Source organism: Muntiacus reevesi, chromosome 1 (genome assembly GCF_963930625.1).
Source record: "Muntiacus reevesi chromosome 1, mMunRee1.1, whole genome shotgun sequence".
NCBI classification, from domain to species: domain Eukaryota; kingdom Metazoa; phylum Chordata; class Mammalia; order Artiodactyla; family Cervidae; genus Muntiacus; species Muntiacus reevesi.
In genome coordinates, this window is record NC_089249.1 from 95,725,557 (window position 1) to 95,739,685 (window position 14,129).

The 14,129-nt window shown below is 44.3% G+C and overlaps 1 protein-coding gene across 1 annotated transcript; it reads right to left on the bottom strand.

Moving 5' to 3' along the window:
- Positions 1-3,943: 3,943 nt before the first annotated feature.
- On the bottom strand, positions 3,944-14,129 carry LOC136147935 (glutathione S-transferase Mu 1-like). The gene is made up of 8 exons (XM_065907293.1): positions 13,996-14,129; positions 13,648-13,723; positions 13,168-13,232; positions 12,783-12,864; positions 12,580-12,680; positions 11,758-11,853; positions 11,560-11,670; positions 3,944-4,456 (listed from the first exon to the last, which is right to left on the bottom strand). Exons 1-8 carry the CDS (start codon positions 14,029-14,031, stop codon positions 4,367-4,369), a joined length of 657 nt encoding a protein of 218 aa, XP_065763365.1. The 5' UTR covers positions 14,032-14,129; the 3' UTR covers positions 3,944-4,366.

The window sequence follows — 14,129 nt, forward strand, 5'->3', positions numbered from 1 at the left end:
AGCATAATTAATCAAGTAGTTTATGGCCTTACTTGTGAATCTAAATCCAGATTCACTCACAGCAGAGAGGACACCCAGGTGCAGCTTCAGAGATGTCCTGACAAACAGCTCCATGTTCCTCACGTTGTGATTCGGAGTGTGGTGGGAATGTGACCCAGGGTAGAAGACCTGTCCTCTGTGTAGATGGCTAGAGAGGGTGACCAGAGAGGGGTGGCGTCCTGGACGACTCCACACAGGACGAGTCAGAGTGGCCCAGACACCCTTGGCTGCCCTCATCCACAGATCCAGCCCTCATCCCATCTCCTGACCCATTGTGATTTTAGGTGATCTGTGCCTTAAAAAAAAATTATATTGAAGTATAGTTGATTTACAATCTTGTGTTAGTTTCAGGTGTACAATGAAGTGATTCAGTTTTATATATATATATATATATTTATATATATATATATATATATATATTCACTCTTTTTCAGATTCTCTTCTCATACAGGTTATCACAGAATATTGAGTAGAGTTCCATGGGCTGTACACTAGGTCTTTTCTGGTTACCTGTCTTATATATAGTAGTGTGTGGGTTCAATGTTCTTTGAAGTCACTCTGTGATCTGTGACCTGTGGTACAACATGCACAAGAATAATGTCCGACCTGCCAACTTTCCTCTTTGAAGGTTATTTCAAAATTAGGAGAATAGGACATAGGGTGGGCTGTGATTTCTTTTCTTTATTGAAAGGATATTACAAAGTAACAGCTGTAGGAAAAAGATGAGAGCAACATCAAAAAAACAAATGAATTTTATAAGTTGAAATACAAAGTTGGTACACGATAAAAAATATGTTTAAAAATAGGTTACACTTTGTTAGGATAGAAAGGTCTGGACCAGTGTTCAATAAAGATTCAAATAACTAAGATATGGTATGGAGTGGGGTTTCAAAGGAAGATAGACGTTCTCTCATCCCTGTTAAATCACAGACTCAGAGTCTGCTCATCTCTGCTTCACTGGGGAGCAGGGAGAGTGTGTCAGCAGAGACCAGGAGAGCTCAGTCCCTCCATGGATGGTCCCAGCCATTCCCACCCGGCCAGTCCTCAGGGCTCAGCTCCGGGTCCAGGCTCAGGATGCAGCTCAGGGTCAGGTAGATCACTATTTTTGTTTGCCCACAGGGAGGTGATGGTGTCTGTGTCACACAAAAGTGCTGGCTCATGCAATAGTTACACATTTCACAATACATTAAGGAGCTGCCGTTTTGAGTTTTATACACCTTGAGCTTTGAGCAGAAACACAACTAGATTTCACTGAAAAAATTATTTTAAAAGCTACATTAAACAGAATAATAATATTTAAAACAGGTAAAGTGGTATTGTAGTATAATGTAATTCATCCATCCACCCCTCATTCCTTTTTTGAAAAAACAGTCACTATAATCCTGACTTATAGCAGCACCGTAAGTAAGACCATCCTGGCTAATAAAGGCTGGAAGTCTTCTGGGAAATACAGGGAGGAGTTTTTAAATATGGAAGAGATTTTCAGTGTTCAAACACCAAGGGGCACTGAGAGGGAGGGAGGTTGAAGGCAGGAGAAAGAGGCAGAGTCTGCTAGGACAAGGAACTGATGACAGGGATGGGCCCCGAGCACAGGTGGCCCGTCAGGAGGAAGACGTCAATCCTGCAGGAGGAGGAGGAGGACTGGCTGAGCAGGCTCTCAGACTCAGCCCCCAGACCCAGGGGTCCCACCGCTGGGGGCAGTGGGTGTGTGGAAGGCAGCAGGGGGCAGGGGGACTCGGGAAACTGGAAAGGGGGCTGAAGGGCGTGATGCAGCCAGTGGTTGCCTCGCTGATATTCAGTGTCAATGTGGTCACGTCTTCTGGATTTACATGTGCTCACTTGACTGTAAATGTTAACAAGTTCTAGTATTTTAGAGAATGCTGCGCAGGACATCAGAGCATATAGTGTCCAGCATCCAACTGAGAATTCTGCCTCTGATTTGGCTCTACACTACATTCCATTCTTCCAGCTCTACTGCTGACATTCGGAACTCTCAAATAAATTAACAGAAGTTCTATATGAAATAGCCTCAGAATGCAAAATTATATAGTGTAAATAAATGCAGTAGAATTTAAATGTGTCCTTCATCTTGTTAATTTTTTAAGGTTTTAAATATTGTCTGTGTAAGCATAGGATATTCAGGATATAAAGAATATTTTTTAACCTGAAAATAATAGAAGTAACTGATCACAAGATACTACAAAATTATATGAGACAAAATTTTTCCATTGACATAATATTTTGAATAAGAAGAGGTAAACTAAGGTTTCAAGAATTTAGAAAAGGAACCAAGTTCAAGATGAAACATATGAAAAACAAGGAATACTAAGAAGAAAAATTTCACATTTAAAGAAATGTGTTTACACTTCATCTGTCTTCATTAACACATATTGCCTTGTTTTGAGCATCACCTTTTACATCTGAATCTAAGATTTAAGTTCTAATATAGCTATGCCCTTTTAATTTGAGCATCTAAATCTGGAGTCAGGAAAATAAGTCCATCTGTTTTTAAAGTTCTGTTGTCATCCATTCATTTATGTATGGTCTATGGCTGCTTTCACACAACAGAGATAAAGGTGAGCAATTGAGACCATATGGAACAATTTGAGACCAAAATGGAGACCACATGGCCTGCAAAGACAAAAACATTTACTGACTTATCAGTTTCATTAGCTTTTAGTTTACTGGACATTTTTGTTAGCAGTTTCACTTTTTTAAATAATCATTTGTTTCTTATTTCTTAAAATAATCATGTATTTCACATTATCCTTTGCTACCTTTTTATTCAGTGAAATAATCATGTATTTCACATTATTCCTTTGCTACCTTTTTATTCAGTGACTGCAAGAAATGACCATCTAGACGAACACCCAGCAGGACTCTTCTCCAAAGCTCAAGGCCTATCAGACTTCAGGCCAAGTCAAGACTTAAGGCCATGCCACAACAAGGTCCAACTCCATCATCCAGCCACTCTTTGAGCCTGCTAATCATACTGTTATCTGATGAGTCCTACACTTGGCAGGTATCCTAACATAAAATGGCACACCACCTCCTGATTGCACAGATAGGCTACACTTTGGCCCAGCACACTAGACCTGCCCATTGCCGGTCAAGTTATTCAAGGACCAGCTACAACCTAATAAATGCTTAAGTTAGTGAGACCTAATGTCTTTCCCCCAGACCTACAGATTTTAAATCTTCTGAAATGTATTCTTTATCTCAAATGGCTATAACCATATTCAGATCTGTAAATCCATATAATGACTGTAGAGTTTGCCAGGGTTTTAACTAGAGATAATTCTTTTATATTTACAATTTTAATGACTATTTGCTGTTTGCCAGGCAGTGTAATAGATAGAAGATTTAAAGTCAGATAAGATATTGATTACCTCCTTAGTGTCTTTATGATCAAGTTACAGAGGAAAACAGGTAAAACAACAATTATAATACAGTGGGGATAGGTTTTATTGAGATATGTTATAAGAACACAGGGAAAGCTTTTAGGAAAGGGTGACAGAAATGAGTCCACCAGGATCCCACACCATCAGTAGACTATTCAGACCCCTTCCCCTGTACCCGAGAGCCCCCTAAACCATGACACAGAGTGCTACAAGCTGAAAGGAGGCATCCCATGAATGCTGAATTAAAGAGGGGACCAGGCACAGAAGGGCTCCCATTCGGTAAAGACCCAATGCTAAGGAACAGAGGTGCATGAAGTGGAGATAGAAATGAACAAGCAATAGTATAATCCCACCTGTGCCCAACCTCCCACCACACACACATGCATGCCCATCCATATGGCCCTGCAGTGGACAACACTAGGAAAAATAGATACCGCTACACACCCGACACAGTCAGTCATGACTGCAGGAAGCCCCGACAGAATAAGACAAGACACAGCAGGTGTGATTAAGGCTTTACTGGGGATCAGACAGGCTGGGCAGGAGCCACACTGGGAAGCAGGGCCTGCACACCAGACCAAGTCTGGTCTTCAGACCTGCAGTGCTGGGAGTTCAGAGCAGAGCCCCGTGGGCCAGGGGTCTGGCTGGACTCCTCACAGCAGAAGTAATCATGGAAGGGAAGAATAGTCTGGGTGGCTTTAATGCGGCAGGGATAATGTGGGATGGGGGAGGAATTTTGCTCAAAAATAGTGGGAAACAATCTTTAAAGTAGGGATGGAAAGGGGTGTGGGAGGGAGATAAGGGGGCCAAGCAGCCATCTGGAGTGAATAGAAGGAGAAAGAAAAACACCGAAGGTTCTGTGTGCAGGAAGGCCCGCCTGGTCTCCGGGGCCCTGGCTCCTCACGCCCATCTCCTGGTTGCAGGCGCTACTTGTTGCCCCACATGGCAAGCTTCAGGAACAGAGGGCCTGGGAGGAAGCGGCCGGACTGCATGTAGGCAGATATCTTCTTCAGGCCCTGAGGGTGGGAAAAAGAACACCAGGCCTCAGGTCTGCTGCCCCACTGGAACCCAGGCAGCTCTCCCCATGTTTGGGACCTGGGGTACAGCCCTTCCATGTGGCAGTCAAATGCTGTGGCAAAAGATAGTCTTCTGGGGTGCCCAGCTCTGGAGAGCTAACTCTTCCAATTTCGTGTAATTCATGATATCCAGACTCACCACATACAGAGACTCTATATTGTATTAAGTGCTATGTATCTACTAGACATGATGACATAGGTTCAGAATCTCTACATGACTCCCCTGCAAGATGGGTTCTACTGAGACCATTTACCAGAAGGGAAACTGAGGCACACAGAAGCTAAGCACCTCCCTCATGCTCACACTGCACATAAGTAACATAGCTAGAATGCAGCCTGCTCACTCTCCGTTCTGAGTCTCTCTGCTGCACCCCCTCCCCCACAGCTGAAAACAAGAAGGCTCACTCATCATCCACTCACACAAACAGTTAAGTGACCCTCAGCGCAGTTGCCCACCACGCTGTTCCATTGTGTGGGCTTTCCTTGCCCGTAGACAGGTTTGGTGACCCCCACAGGGCCCAGAGAAGACTTTTCCCCCACTGGAATGTTACAAAGAGGAGGAACATTGGTACCAGCAAGCCCCCCTGTGCCAGTCTACTTCTCTACATATGAATATGAATTTGGCTGAGTTCTCTAGTGATCTCAGATTTACCATCTTGGTTGACAATCTTGAGTTTTCTTCAGTGGTAGGTGAAAATGCACCAGACTTCTCAGTTCAGAAATACTGAGAAAGTGCCCAGTGGAGAGAACAGGTCAGGATGAATAGATCAGCGGTTGGCTGGTGTCTTTCCTTGAATTGACTGCTTTACTAGAGTTGGTAGGAATATAGCATAGATACTACAGGAGAGCTCTTAGCTCTTTAGATAAGGAACAGAGCTCCTCCTGGCTAAGAAAGGCTTTCCCAGGCAATTGAGAAACTTGTAGCAGAGGTAGAGGCCAGTCCTCATACCATGCAGCAGTCCCGTAGGGAAACACACTCTTTAAAGAAACTCGCCCATCTGGAAGACACAAACAAAAGGTTTGGCGATCCTGTGTTCCCAGTGCTCACGGTGGTTTTAGACTGTCAGAAGGAAAAACTGAGACATTTATAAGACCTGAAATGACTATAGGGTGACAACTAGGAGAGTTAAGCTCACAAACAGCAGAAGGGCCCACTACATACAGCTATCAATAGCAATTTGTCCAGACAGACTCTGAAATGGGAAATCAAACTTTCTAGGCAAAAGAACGAGGGGTGACAGGTTGCTAACCAGTGACTAACACCACAGGTTTGGGTACATTACATACGAAGCTTAAACTATACCAAAGGAGATCTTGTCCTAAAAATCACCAAAGTGGGGTTCTTTGACATCATAAAATTGGGGTTTTTTTCATGTACATAGCTAAAGAAATGGACTATAAGATCCAACAGACTGAATAGAAGGTCTGTTTCAATTTGTATTTAGAAGCTTCTAAAAAAGGAAATGAGAAAGTAACTTCTTTCAGAAAACCAACAAAAAATTGCTTGAAATTTTATCAGAATTTTTAAAAGGCCCCTGAAGCTGGCCCTGCTCTCTACTGCTCCTCCCTGCTCCTCTAAGTATATTCTGCAATGCACTCCTTCATGCTATTCAACTCTCTCTGAACTTCCTTCTTATAACACCAAAATCAATTCCCACAAAAGCAACAATAATTCAGACGACTTGGTAAAATTGTGAATATTTTGGCAAAAATAGTTTTTAAAACTTTTTTTTTTGACCTTAAGGAAACAAAAGGCCTTATAGAAGGAACTTGCTTCATCTCTCTGTGCCTTTGAGACATCAATGTTCTACCGCATCTTCTTAGGCATCTCCTAGTGCATTTTGAGAGATTAGTCTCTGTAACTGTAAAGGGACTCATATGGTGAACGCAGCACACCACGCTGCATAGACTGCGATCCCAAGTCTTTCTGTCCAGCTATGTTAGAATTAGGTAAATGTGTCACTAGGGGTCCCAATTCATAAAGGGTCTTTGTTGTTGCAACCTTCCTTGTGTCTCCTTGTACAGCAAAGGCCTTTACTTTCTTAGACTATATTTGGGAGTATATTTCCTGGTTCTTGAGAAGGCTGCATCCTTTGCACTCTCTTGAGGGGATTCTTCTTGCCTCTTACTGGTTTGAATCACAACTAAGAATTCTAACAATGGATCTTTTAAACTGGAAAAACGTCTAAATTGGTAAATTTTTAGAGACCTCTCATTGTAAACAGTTGTTTTATTGGTATCCACGGAAAGATAAAATTAAAAGGTGGATATTCACAATATTGATAACCAGCTATATCCCATTAGAAAATTAAAAGTTTAAATTTAAAAAAATTTAATTACAGATGGATACAAAGAAATATAATCGTTGCTAACATTAAGAACTTCCTTAGTTTCAAATCAATCAACCAACAAACAAAAGTTGTTCATAGAGCCTTATTTGTGGTCTCACACTTCCCCTCAATTGATCTGATAGGTGCTAATAAAAACAATGGAATAACTAAAGTTACTTAGGTTAATAAACTAGGGAATAGATAAAAGCTGAGGGGAAAATCAAGTGATTTCTTCCTACAAGTAGGAAATTTTAAAGGGACTGGTCCCAATAGGATAAAAATCTTAATATGGTTATTAAGAGATGAGATAAATGAAACAGACTTTGATGGCATGAAAACAAAAGTTTTGATACAACACTACCAAATAGGATATTTTCGATGGGCCAGAAAGACTCCTTTATCAATCCCCCAAATACTAAAGGGACCCAAACAAGTCCACTCTACTTACCCCAGTTTAGAAAAATTTTAAAGGTAAGAGGGTAAAAAATTTACACTGAGATACCTGACCAGCAATTGGACAGGGCAATAAACCAAACAATCCAGTTAAAGACTGACAAAAAGGCCTGGATCCCTTGGCTCAACCCATCACTGGAGCCCAAAACCTTTTATATAGGACTGGGTATAAAATGGCCTGGGAAATAAAAAGGGAAGTTTCTAGGACTCCTTATAAGACCAAGAGTTGCTAACAGAGTTCTGACAAGGGCTACAGTTAAAGGTATAACAGTTGATAGATCTGAGATTTGTTACAGATAAAAACAAAATCTGATGCCATGTAGGATCTGTTTCTTTTACTTTAAGCATTGCTTCCCATTGCTTTTGTTCACTAAAAGGACACTGGCTATACATAATATCCTACAGAGGGAAACCCTGCCCCTCTCTGCCTGAATGTTAAACCAAAGTACCTTTGTTCAAGACCCTGGCTACCTATGGATGGCTACAGGAAAGAAGAAATTAAAATATTCCCTCCACAAGGCTGGCCATTCCAGAAGACATTTGCAAGATCAATGGCCTTTTTACTTTACTTTCTCACCAACCCACTCTCAGTTCTGTAAAACTGAGGCATATGGGCATCCAGACCCTGATAAGTTGGTTATTTGGGGACATTTGCCTGCCATCTTCTCAGTCCACCAGCTTTCTGAATAAAGCCACATTCCCTCCCTCAACACCTTGTCTCCCAGATTATTGGCCTGTTGTGCAGCAAGCAGACCAAGCTTGGACTTGCTAACATATTTAAAAGTGGTATATTTGAACAGGCTTTATGTAAGATGGTTACATCTCTTTTACCTGATTATACTGTGGGGATATACAAACATGTCTCACTGGGGAATGCTCCCCTGCCTGGTATAAGACAGGGCATATAATCTGCCTCTCAAACAATTTTAATTAAACATAATAAAGGAAACTAATAGGATTACCTAAGCCTACAAACTATGAGATAAAAATTGCAGTCTAATATTCAGGGCCTAATAGAAGCAATAATGGAGTTTGGTCTGGGGCGGTTGGGGGGGGGGGGGCGTGTTGCTTGGTTGGTTGGTTGGTTTTATCTTTGTTCCTATGATAAACTGGCCTGAGTTTGACTTGTACACTCAGAAAGATGGCCTTCTGCAAACATTTGAAGACATGGTGCATTGATCCCTATAGTTCTAGAATACAGAAATCTTTTGATTTCCAGTTTAGTTGAAATTTTCCTACTGATATAAAAAAGCAAATGAAAGAAAACATAGTTGGGAAAATCAATCTTTTGATATCATTTGGGTGGCAGCCCAGTTCTTCAGAGAATTAAAAGCAACTGTGTTTGTCTTGCAAACCTCCACATATCAAGGGACTTCCCTGGTGGTCCAGTGGTTAGGAATCTGCCTTCCAATGCAGAGACTCAGGTTCAATTGCTGGTCGAGGAACTAAGATCCCACAAGCCCTGGGGCATCGAAGCTCTCACATCACAACTACTAAGCCCATGAGCTCTAGAGCCTGCACACCACAACTGGAAAAAGCCCAAGTACCAAAATGAAAGATCCTGCATGATACAACTAACACGCTATGCAGTCAAACAAATAAATGTTTTTTAAAAATTTCCACATGCCAGAAATGTAAATACAGCTCACAATGACCTGAGACTAAGCAGGATTAACTTTATAAGGTAGAACCTGACACCAACGGGAAGAAATAACAAAGAGGTCTCTTTAAACTCAAATGGTTGGAAAGGCTTCTTCACTCACAATATACTTAACAGCCTCTTTAAGGGTTTGTCAAAAATGAGAACAAGGACTTCCCTAGTGGTCCAGTGGTTGAAAATCTGCCTGCCAATGCAGGGGACATGGGTGTGACCCTGGACTGGGAAGTTTCAACATGACCCAGAACAACTGGGCCCATGAACCACAGCTACTGTGCTTGGGCTCTATAGCCAGAGTGGCAACTACTGAAGTCCTCACGCCTAGAGTCCATGCTTCATGACAAGAGGAGCCACTGCAATAAAAGCCGGATGACCACACTAGAGGTTAGCCCCAGCTAGCTGCAACTAGAGAAACCTGTGCCCAGGAACGAAGACCCCAGCTGAGACAAAAATAAATACATATTTTTTAAAATCTATGAAAAAATAAGAATGAATACAAATCTTATTCTTTTCCAGGAGGAGTAAAAAGCCTGAAGATTTTCCTTCATTATTGGTTATAAAAAGGGGTAAGCTGCCACCAACTACAGTCACTCACAAACAGGCTACCCTGAGGAGAGCTCAGGATGAAGAAAACCAGGATTAAACATTCTGTGCTTTGGACACGGGATCCTACAGAGAGTTAGGATGCATCACGAACTAAGAATTACAGTGACCTAAGATTCACGCATCTTCCTACACATAGAACAGCACTAAGTTCATTAATTTGAGACGTTGGTGTTTCAAGGATTAGCACTAATGTTTTATCAAGATGCAAGCTTGGCTACATGTATTTCCTAGTGAAAAATTCATATACCTTCTGTCTCCTACCCTACATCTTCAGAGCTCTTTGAGAGGCTGTCTCTTGGGCTACAGTCCTCAGTAAGGTCTCCAAATAAAACTGTAACTTGCCGCTCTTAAGTTCTGTTTTCCAATCAATATCTCATATAGGAGTATTTGTTTTTCTCTTTATGCAAAAATATTCTCTTCTTCAGAAAAGGCTCCTAGGTTCCCAGGGTTTGCATAGACAGATGGGCCCCTAGCAAAGCAAAGGTGCTCAGAAAGTGCCCGAGCAACTTGCAGAACCAGATCTCACCCAATGACTCAGCAAAACACAAATGAAACATGATAAGAGGGTGTGAAGCACCAAGACTAGTCCAGGCCACACTCTAATTATTCCACTGAAAGGACACAGACCAAATGCCTGGCATGGGACCTGAGCCCACTCTCACTGGGCCCCAACACACCTCATCCCCGGTCCCGCTGCAGCCGACCAGGCAGCAACACTAGGTGTCCCTGTGCACCACCGTCCCAAGACAGACAGTGCCCGAGAGTTCCCAGGACTCCAAGATCCAGGGCTGCCTGTACCCCACAGCCCAGGGCCCAGCAGGCCACACACTGCAGCCCACATCTGTCCCCATCCTCTCTGCTGGGCAGTCATCCCAGCTCTTGCAAAATTCTCAAGGCAACAAGTCTTGGACCAAAACCAGAGCTGATGAGAACTAGCTGAGAAAGCAGATTTCATGATGAGGAGTGGGAATATGAAACAGATCGCAGGCTGAAAGCCTTTAGGACTAGAGCCTCAAATTCCCCAATCCATCACAAAGCAGGCTTCTTTGCTCTCAAATTAGTTGACTGAGGGCGACAGTGATGAGCTGAGAGGTGAGGTCAGGCTGTGCTCCTCCAGAACCAAGGTGGCCCCACACACACCACATGGCTTGGGGTCCCTGTAGTTCTTCAGCTGCGCTGAGCCCAAGAGGCTGGGCGCCAAGACTGCATGACTTCTGTACCCCACTGTGCCTGACACAGCATCTCATACAGGGGAGAGAATCAGATCAGTGAATGTGACTTAAAATGAATGCACTATCGCATCTCTGAGATGGAATCTGGAGTTAACATGAAGGAAGAAGGGACAGGAGATGAGGAGTGAAGGAACTGCCCACCATAAGAGGTGTGAAGATGAAATCCTTGCACAGGACACCTCTATATGTACCCAAATCCCAGCACCAACTATAGATCTGACAATCTCAGAACAACAGGTGGGGGCTCAATTGCTGCAGAGCCCTTTAGAGATCAGGAGAAAATATTGTCTGTGTTTTTACTACTTGTTATCAATCCGACTGTGTCTCACTCTACTAATGCCAGCTTCATACCATCTCCTGAAGGTTCTGCTTCCTCCACACTTTCCAAAGCTGTGAACACAGTCATGAAAGAGATCTGAGGTCTCTTTTTCCTATAGGAAATGAGGAGCTGTTGATGCTATCTGTGGACGTTAGACGCTCTGACTGGGAGCCCAGCACAGCTTGTTCTGGTTCTATGACCTGCAGAAACTACTTGTTCTTTCAGGTTGACTCCTTACTGTAAAATGCAGAGAATAATTCTTCTATCAAAGAGCAATGTTATATAAAGATTAAATTTGACACAATATATATCAGCTGCTGAGCAGAGATTCTGGCATAAACCAAGTTCTCCATAAATGCTATTCTTCATCATATTTCCAACTAGGAAATCAGGGAGAATAAGAAAGAGAAGAAAGATGTAAATACTAAGGAGTTCAGGGGAATCACCTCAAAACGAGCAATGAAGTCTTTCAGGTTTGGGAATGCATCCAGGCACTTGGGCTCAAATATGCGGTGCATGTCAAGGACATCGTAAACCAGGAAATCCACATAGGTGAGCTGCAGAAAAACAAAGCAAGAATGCGGACCAAACTCTGAACCTGGGAAGAATGACAGCTACCCCACCCCCAAAGCCATCCAACTTACCTTGTCCCCTGCAAACCAAGGCCTCTTCCCCAGAAACTCTGAGAACAGCTTGATTTTTTCAGGGATCTCCTTCAAGAAACCAGGCTTCAGTTTCTCCTGAGACACAAAACAGCTGTCACCACCCTCACACACAGACTCCCTGGCAGAGAGCAGTCCTCCCGGGGCTGTGTCTGATCCCAGCTGTCAGGTGAGCACTCACGTCCCTTGACTGTACATGAGTCAGGGTCCAGGGGCAATTTAACCCACCTGTGTTCACCAGACTTCTATGGGTACCACCTCCCATCTGTGAGAGGTGATGGGAAGACAAAGGGTAAAACCACACTGTTCCTGAACCTGTCACCACTCAGCTCCAGACACCTGCCCTGGGTCAGACCAGCAGTGCTGTGAGACCTGGTGGAGCTTGGTCCTCAGACCTCAGGCTGATCAACACTGAAATGACTAGGAAAGAAGTCCTATGTTCCAGTATAGGAGACTAGAATGGTGTGGACACCTGGGCAGTTTCTGGACAGTTGGAGAGAACTGGAAGCTAAAAGGAAGGAGAGGAAAAAAGTCTAACCCTGAGCTGCCCACTGGGCACATGTCCTGATCCCTGAGATACCAAGAAGCAGGCTATGTGGTAAGGAGGAAAACATTCTGTTTACGAATTGAATTTCTATCCAGGGGAACTGGACTCCTCTTAGGATTAGTGGGATACTGAGTCAGAGTTTCCAAGGAAATGTCTTGGTGGATCACTAGCTCCAAGAAGATCAAAATCTAAAAGACCAGTAGATGAGATCCTGACAAGCATCTTACACCCGCTACAACTCAGTGGGAAGGACTCACAAAGTCAGGGCTATAGCAGATCCTGACCATGGCAAAACGGACATCCATAACCTGGTTCTCCAAAATGTCCATACGAATCATCTCCTCCTCTGTCTCCCCACCTGTGGCCACACAACAGAGACTCAACCTCAGCATCCCATTCCAGTCCAACCCAGGGGGGCACGGCCACCTGTGTCCCTGAACCCAACCCCAGACCCACTCACACATGTTGTGCTTGCGAGCAATGTACCGAAGGATGGCGTTGCTCTGGGTGAGCTTGTGAGTCCCATCGATTAAGTAGGGCAGCTGGAAGAACAACAGGGTCTGGTTATTTGGCCCACCAGACTCCCCTGTACTCCCCCTATTGACCAAGGGCAGAGATGAAACCTTGCCCTCACAGAGCCTAAATACTATGGTGGGTACTAAATAATATGCTGCAAAATTGAGGAATGAGCTGGGACACAGAGCATCATGGAAGGGCAGGGGAGAGAACCAGGAAGCTGAGAGACAGAGCAGAAGGCACCTGTTCCTGAAACCTCTAAGCCAGGAAAGGAGACGGATGGAGACACTGTCCACTCCCCCTCCCAGCATCCCAGCCCCTGCACCTACATTGGGGAAGTCCAGGCCCAGCTTGAATTTTTCATTCAGCCACTGGCTTCTGTCATAGTTGGGAGCTGAGAAAAAGAAGATGCAGTGAAACAACCTCCCATAAATCCAACCCTACTTCCCGGGGGACCCACCAAGGAGTCAGAGGCAAGACCCCCTGAACTGGTGAATCTGGATTCTGAAATGGATTCTAATCTCACATGGAGCTTTAGCGGAAAGCACACTTAGAAGGATTTGGAACCTCCCTGAGTTGAGGCTTACAGAGAGCTAATGCAAGCACTAAGTGGAGCCCAAGGCTGCCACAGGGGCTCTCATGTCCTGCTTTGGGGGACAGCTGCACCCCCAAAGGGTTTGGGAAGGGGCAAGTCCCTTTTCCAGCTGGTGGAGTTAAGGGATGGGAGTAACAAGAGCGGAATATGAGTTGCTTGGCAACAAATCAGCATGAGTTGAGCAGAAGTTAGAATAGGAAAAGGATTCCATTACCATCTCCCATCGAGTACTGTCTCTCCTCATAGTTTGTGTCTGTGTACTCCAGGAGAAGGCGGATGGCATGGGCCAGCTGGGAGAGATGGTGGGACAGAGGGCAGACGTCAGTCTTGACTGCAAAACTCGCACTGTTCCAGGTCACTTCCACACCTCCAACTCCCTCAGCACCATCACCTGCACCAGCCCACCCACGCCACACACACACATGCCAACACCCAGATAAGATGATCGGGCTGAGGCGGGAGGGACTTTGAACCGGCCTCAGCTTTGCAACAGTTTCCCAGCGTGGCGCAGCATTTCCCCACCCGCCCTCCATCTTCCCCGCCCTGGGGGACCCCCGCTCACCCCGCGGATGTCCCAGTAACCCAGGATCATGGGCATGGTGCAGGTTATGACGCTCAGAGTGCAGGAGCTCCAGCGCAGTTAGGCTTGAAACGTCTTCTGAATTCGGGAGTAAGCGGCCCGGAAGCACCCGCCCC

Excerpts from the sequence above, each read along its gene's own strand:
- LOC136147935 (XM_065907293.1), bottom strand. The coding sequence starts at position 14,031 with ATGCCCATGATCCTGGGTTACTGGGACATCCGCGGG. Across the intron at positions 12,681-12,782 it reads TGCTCGCAAGCACAACATGT|GTGGGGAGACAGAGGAGGAG; the intron begins GTGAGTGGGTCT and ends GTGTGGCCACAG. Across the intron at positions 4,457-11,559 it reads ACTTCATTGCTCGTTTTGAG|GGCCTGAAGAAGATATCTGC; the intron begins GTGATTCCCCTG and ends TCCCACCCTCAG.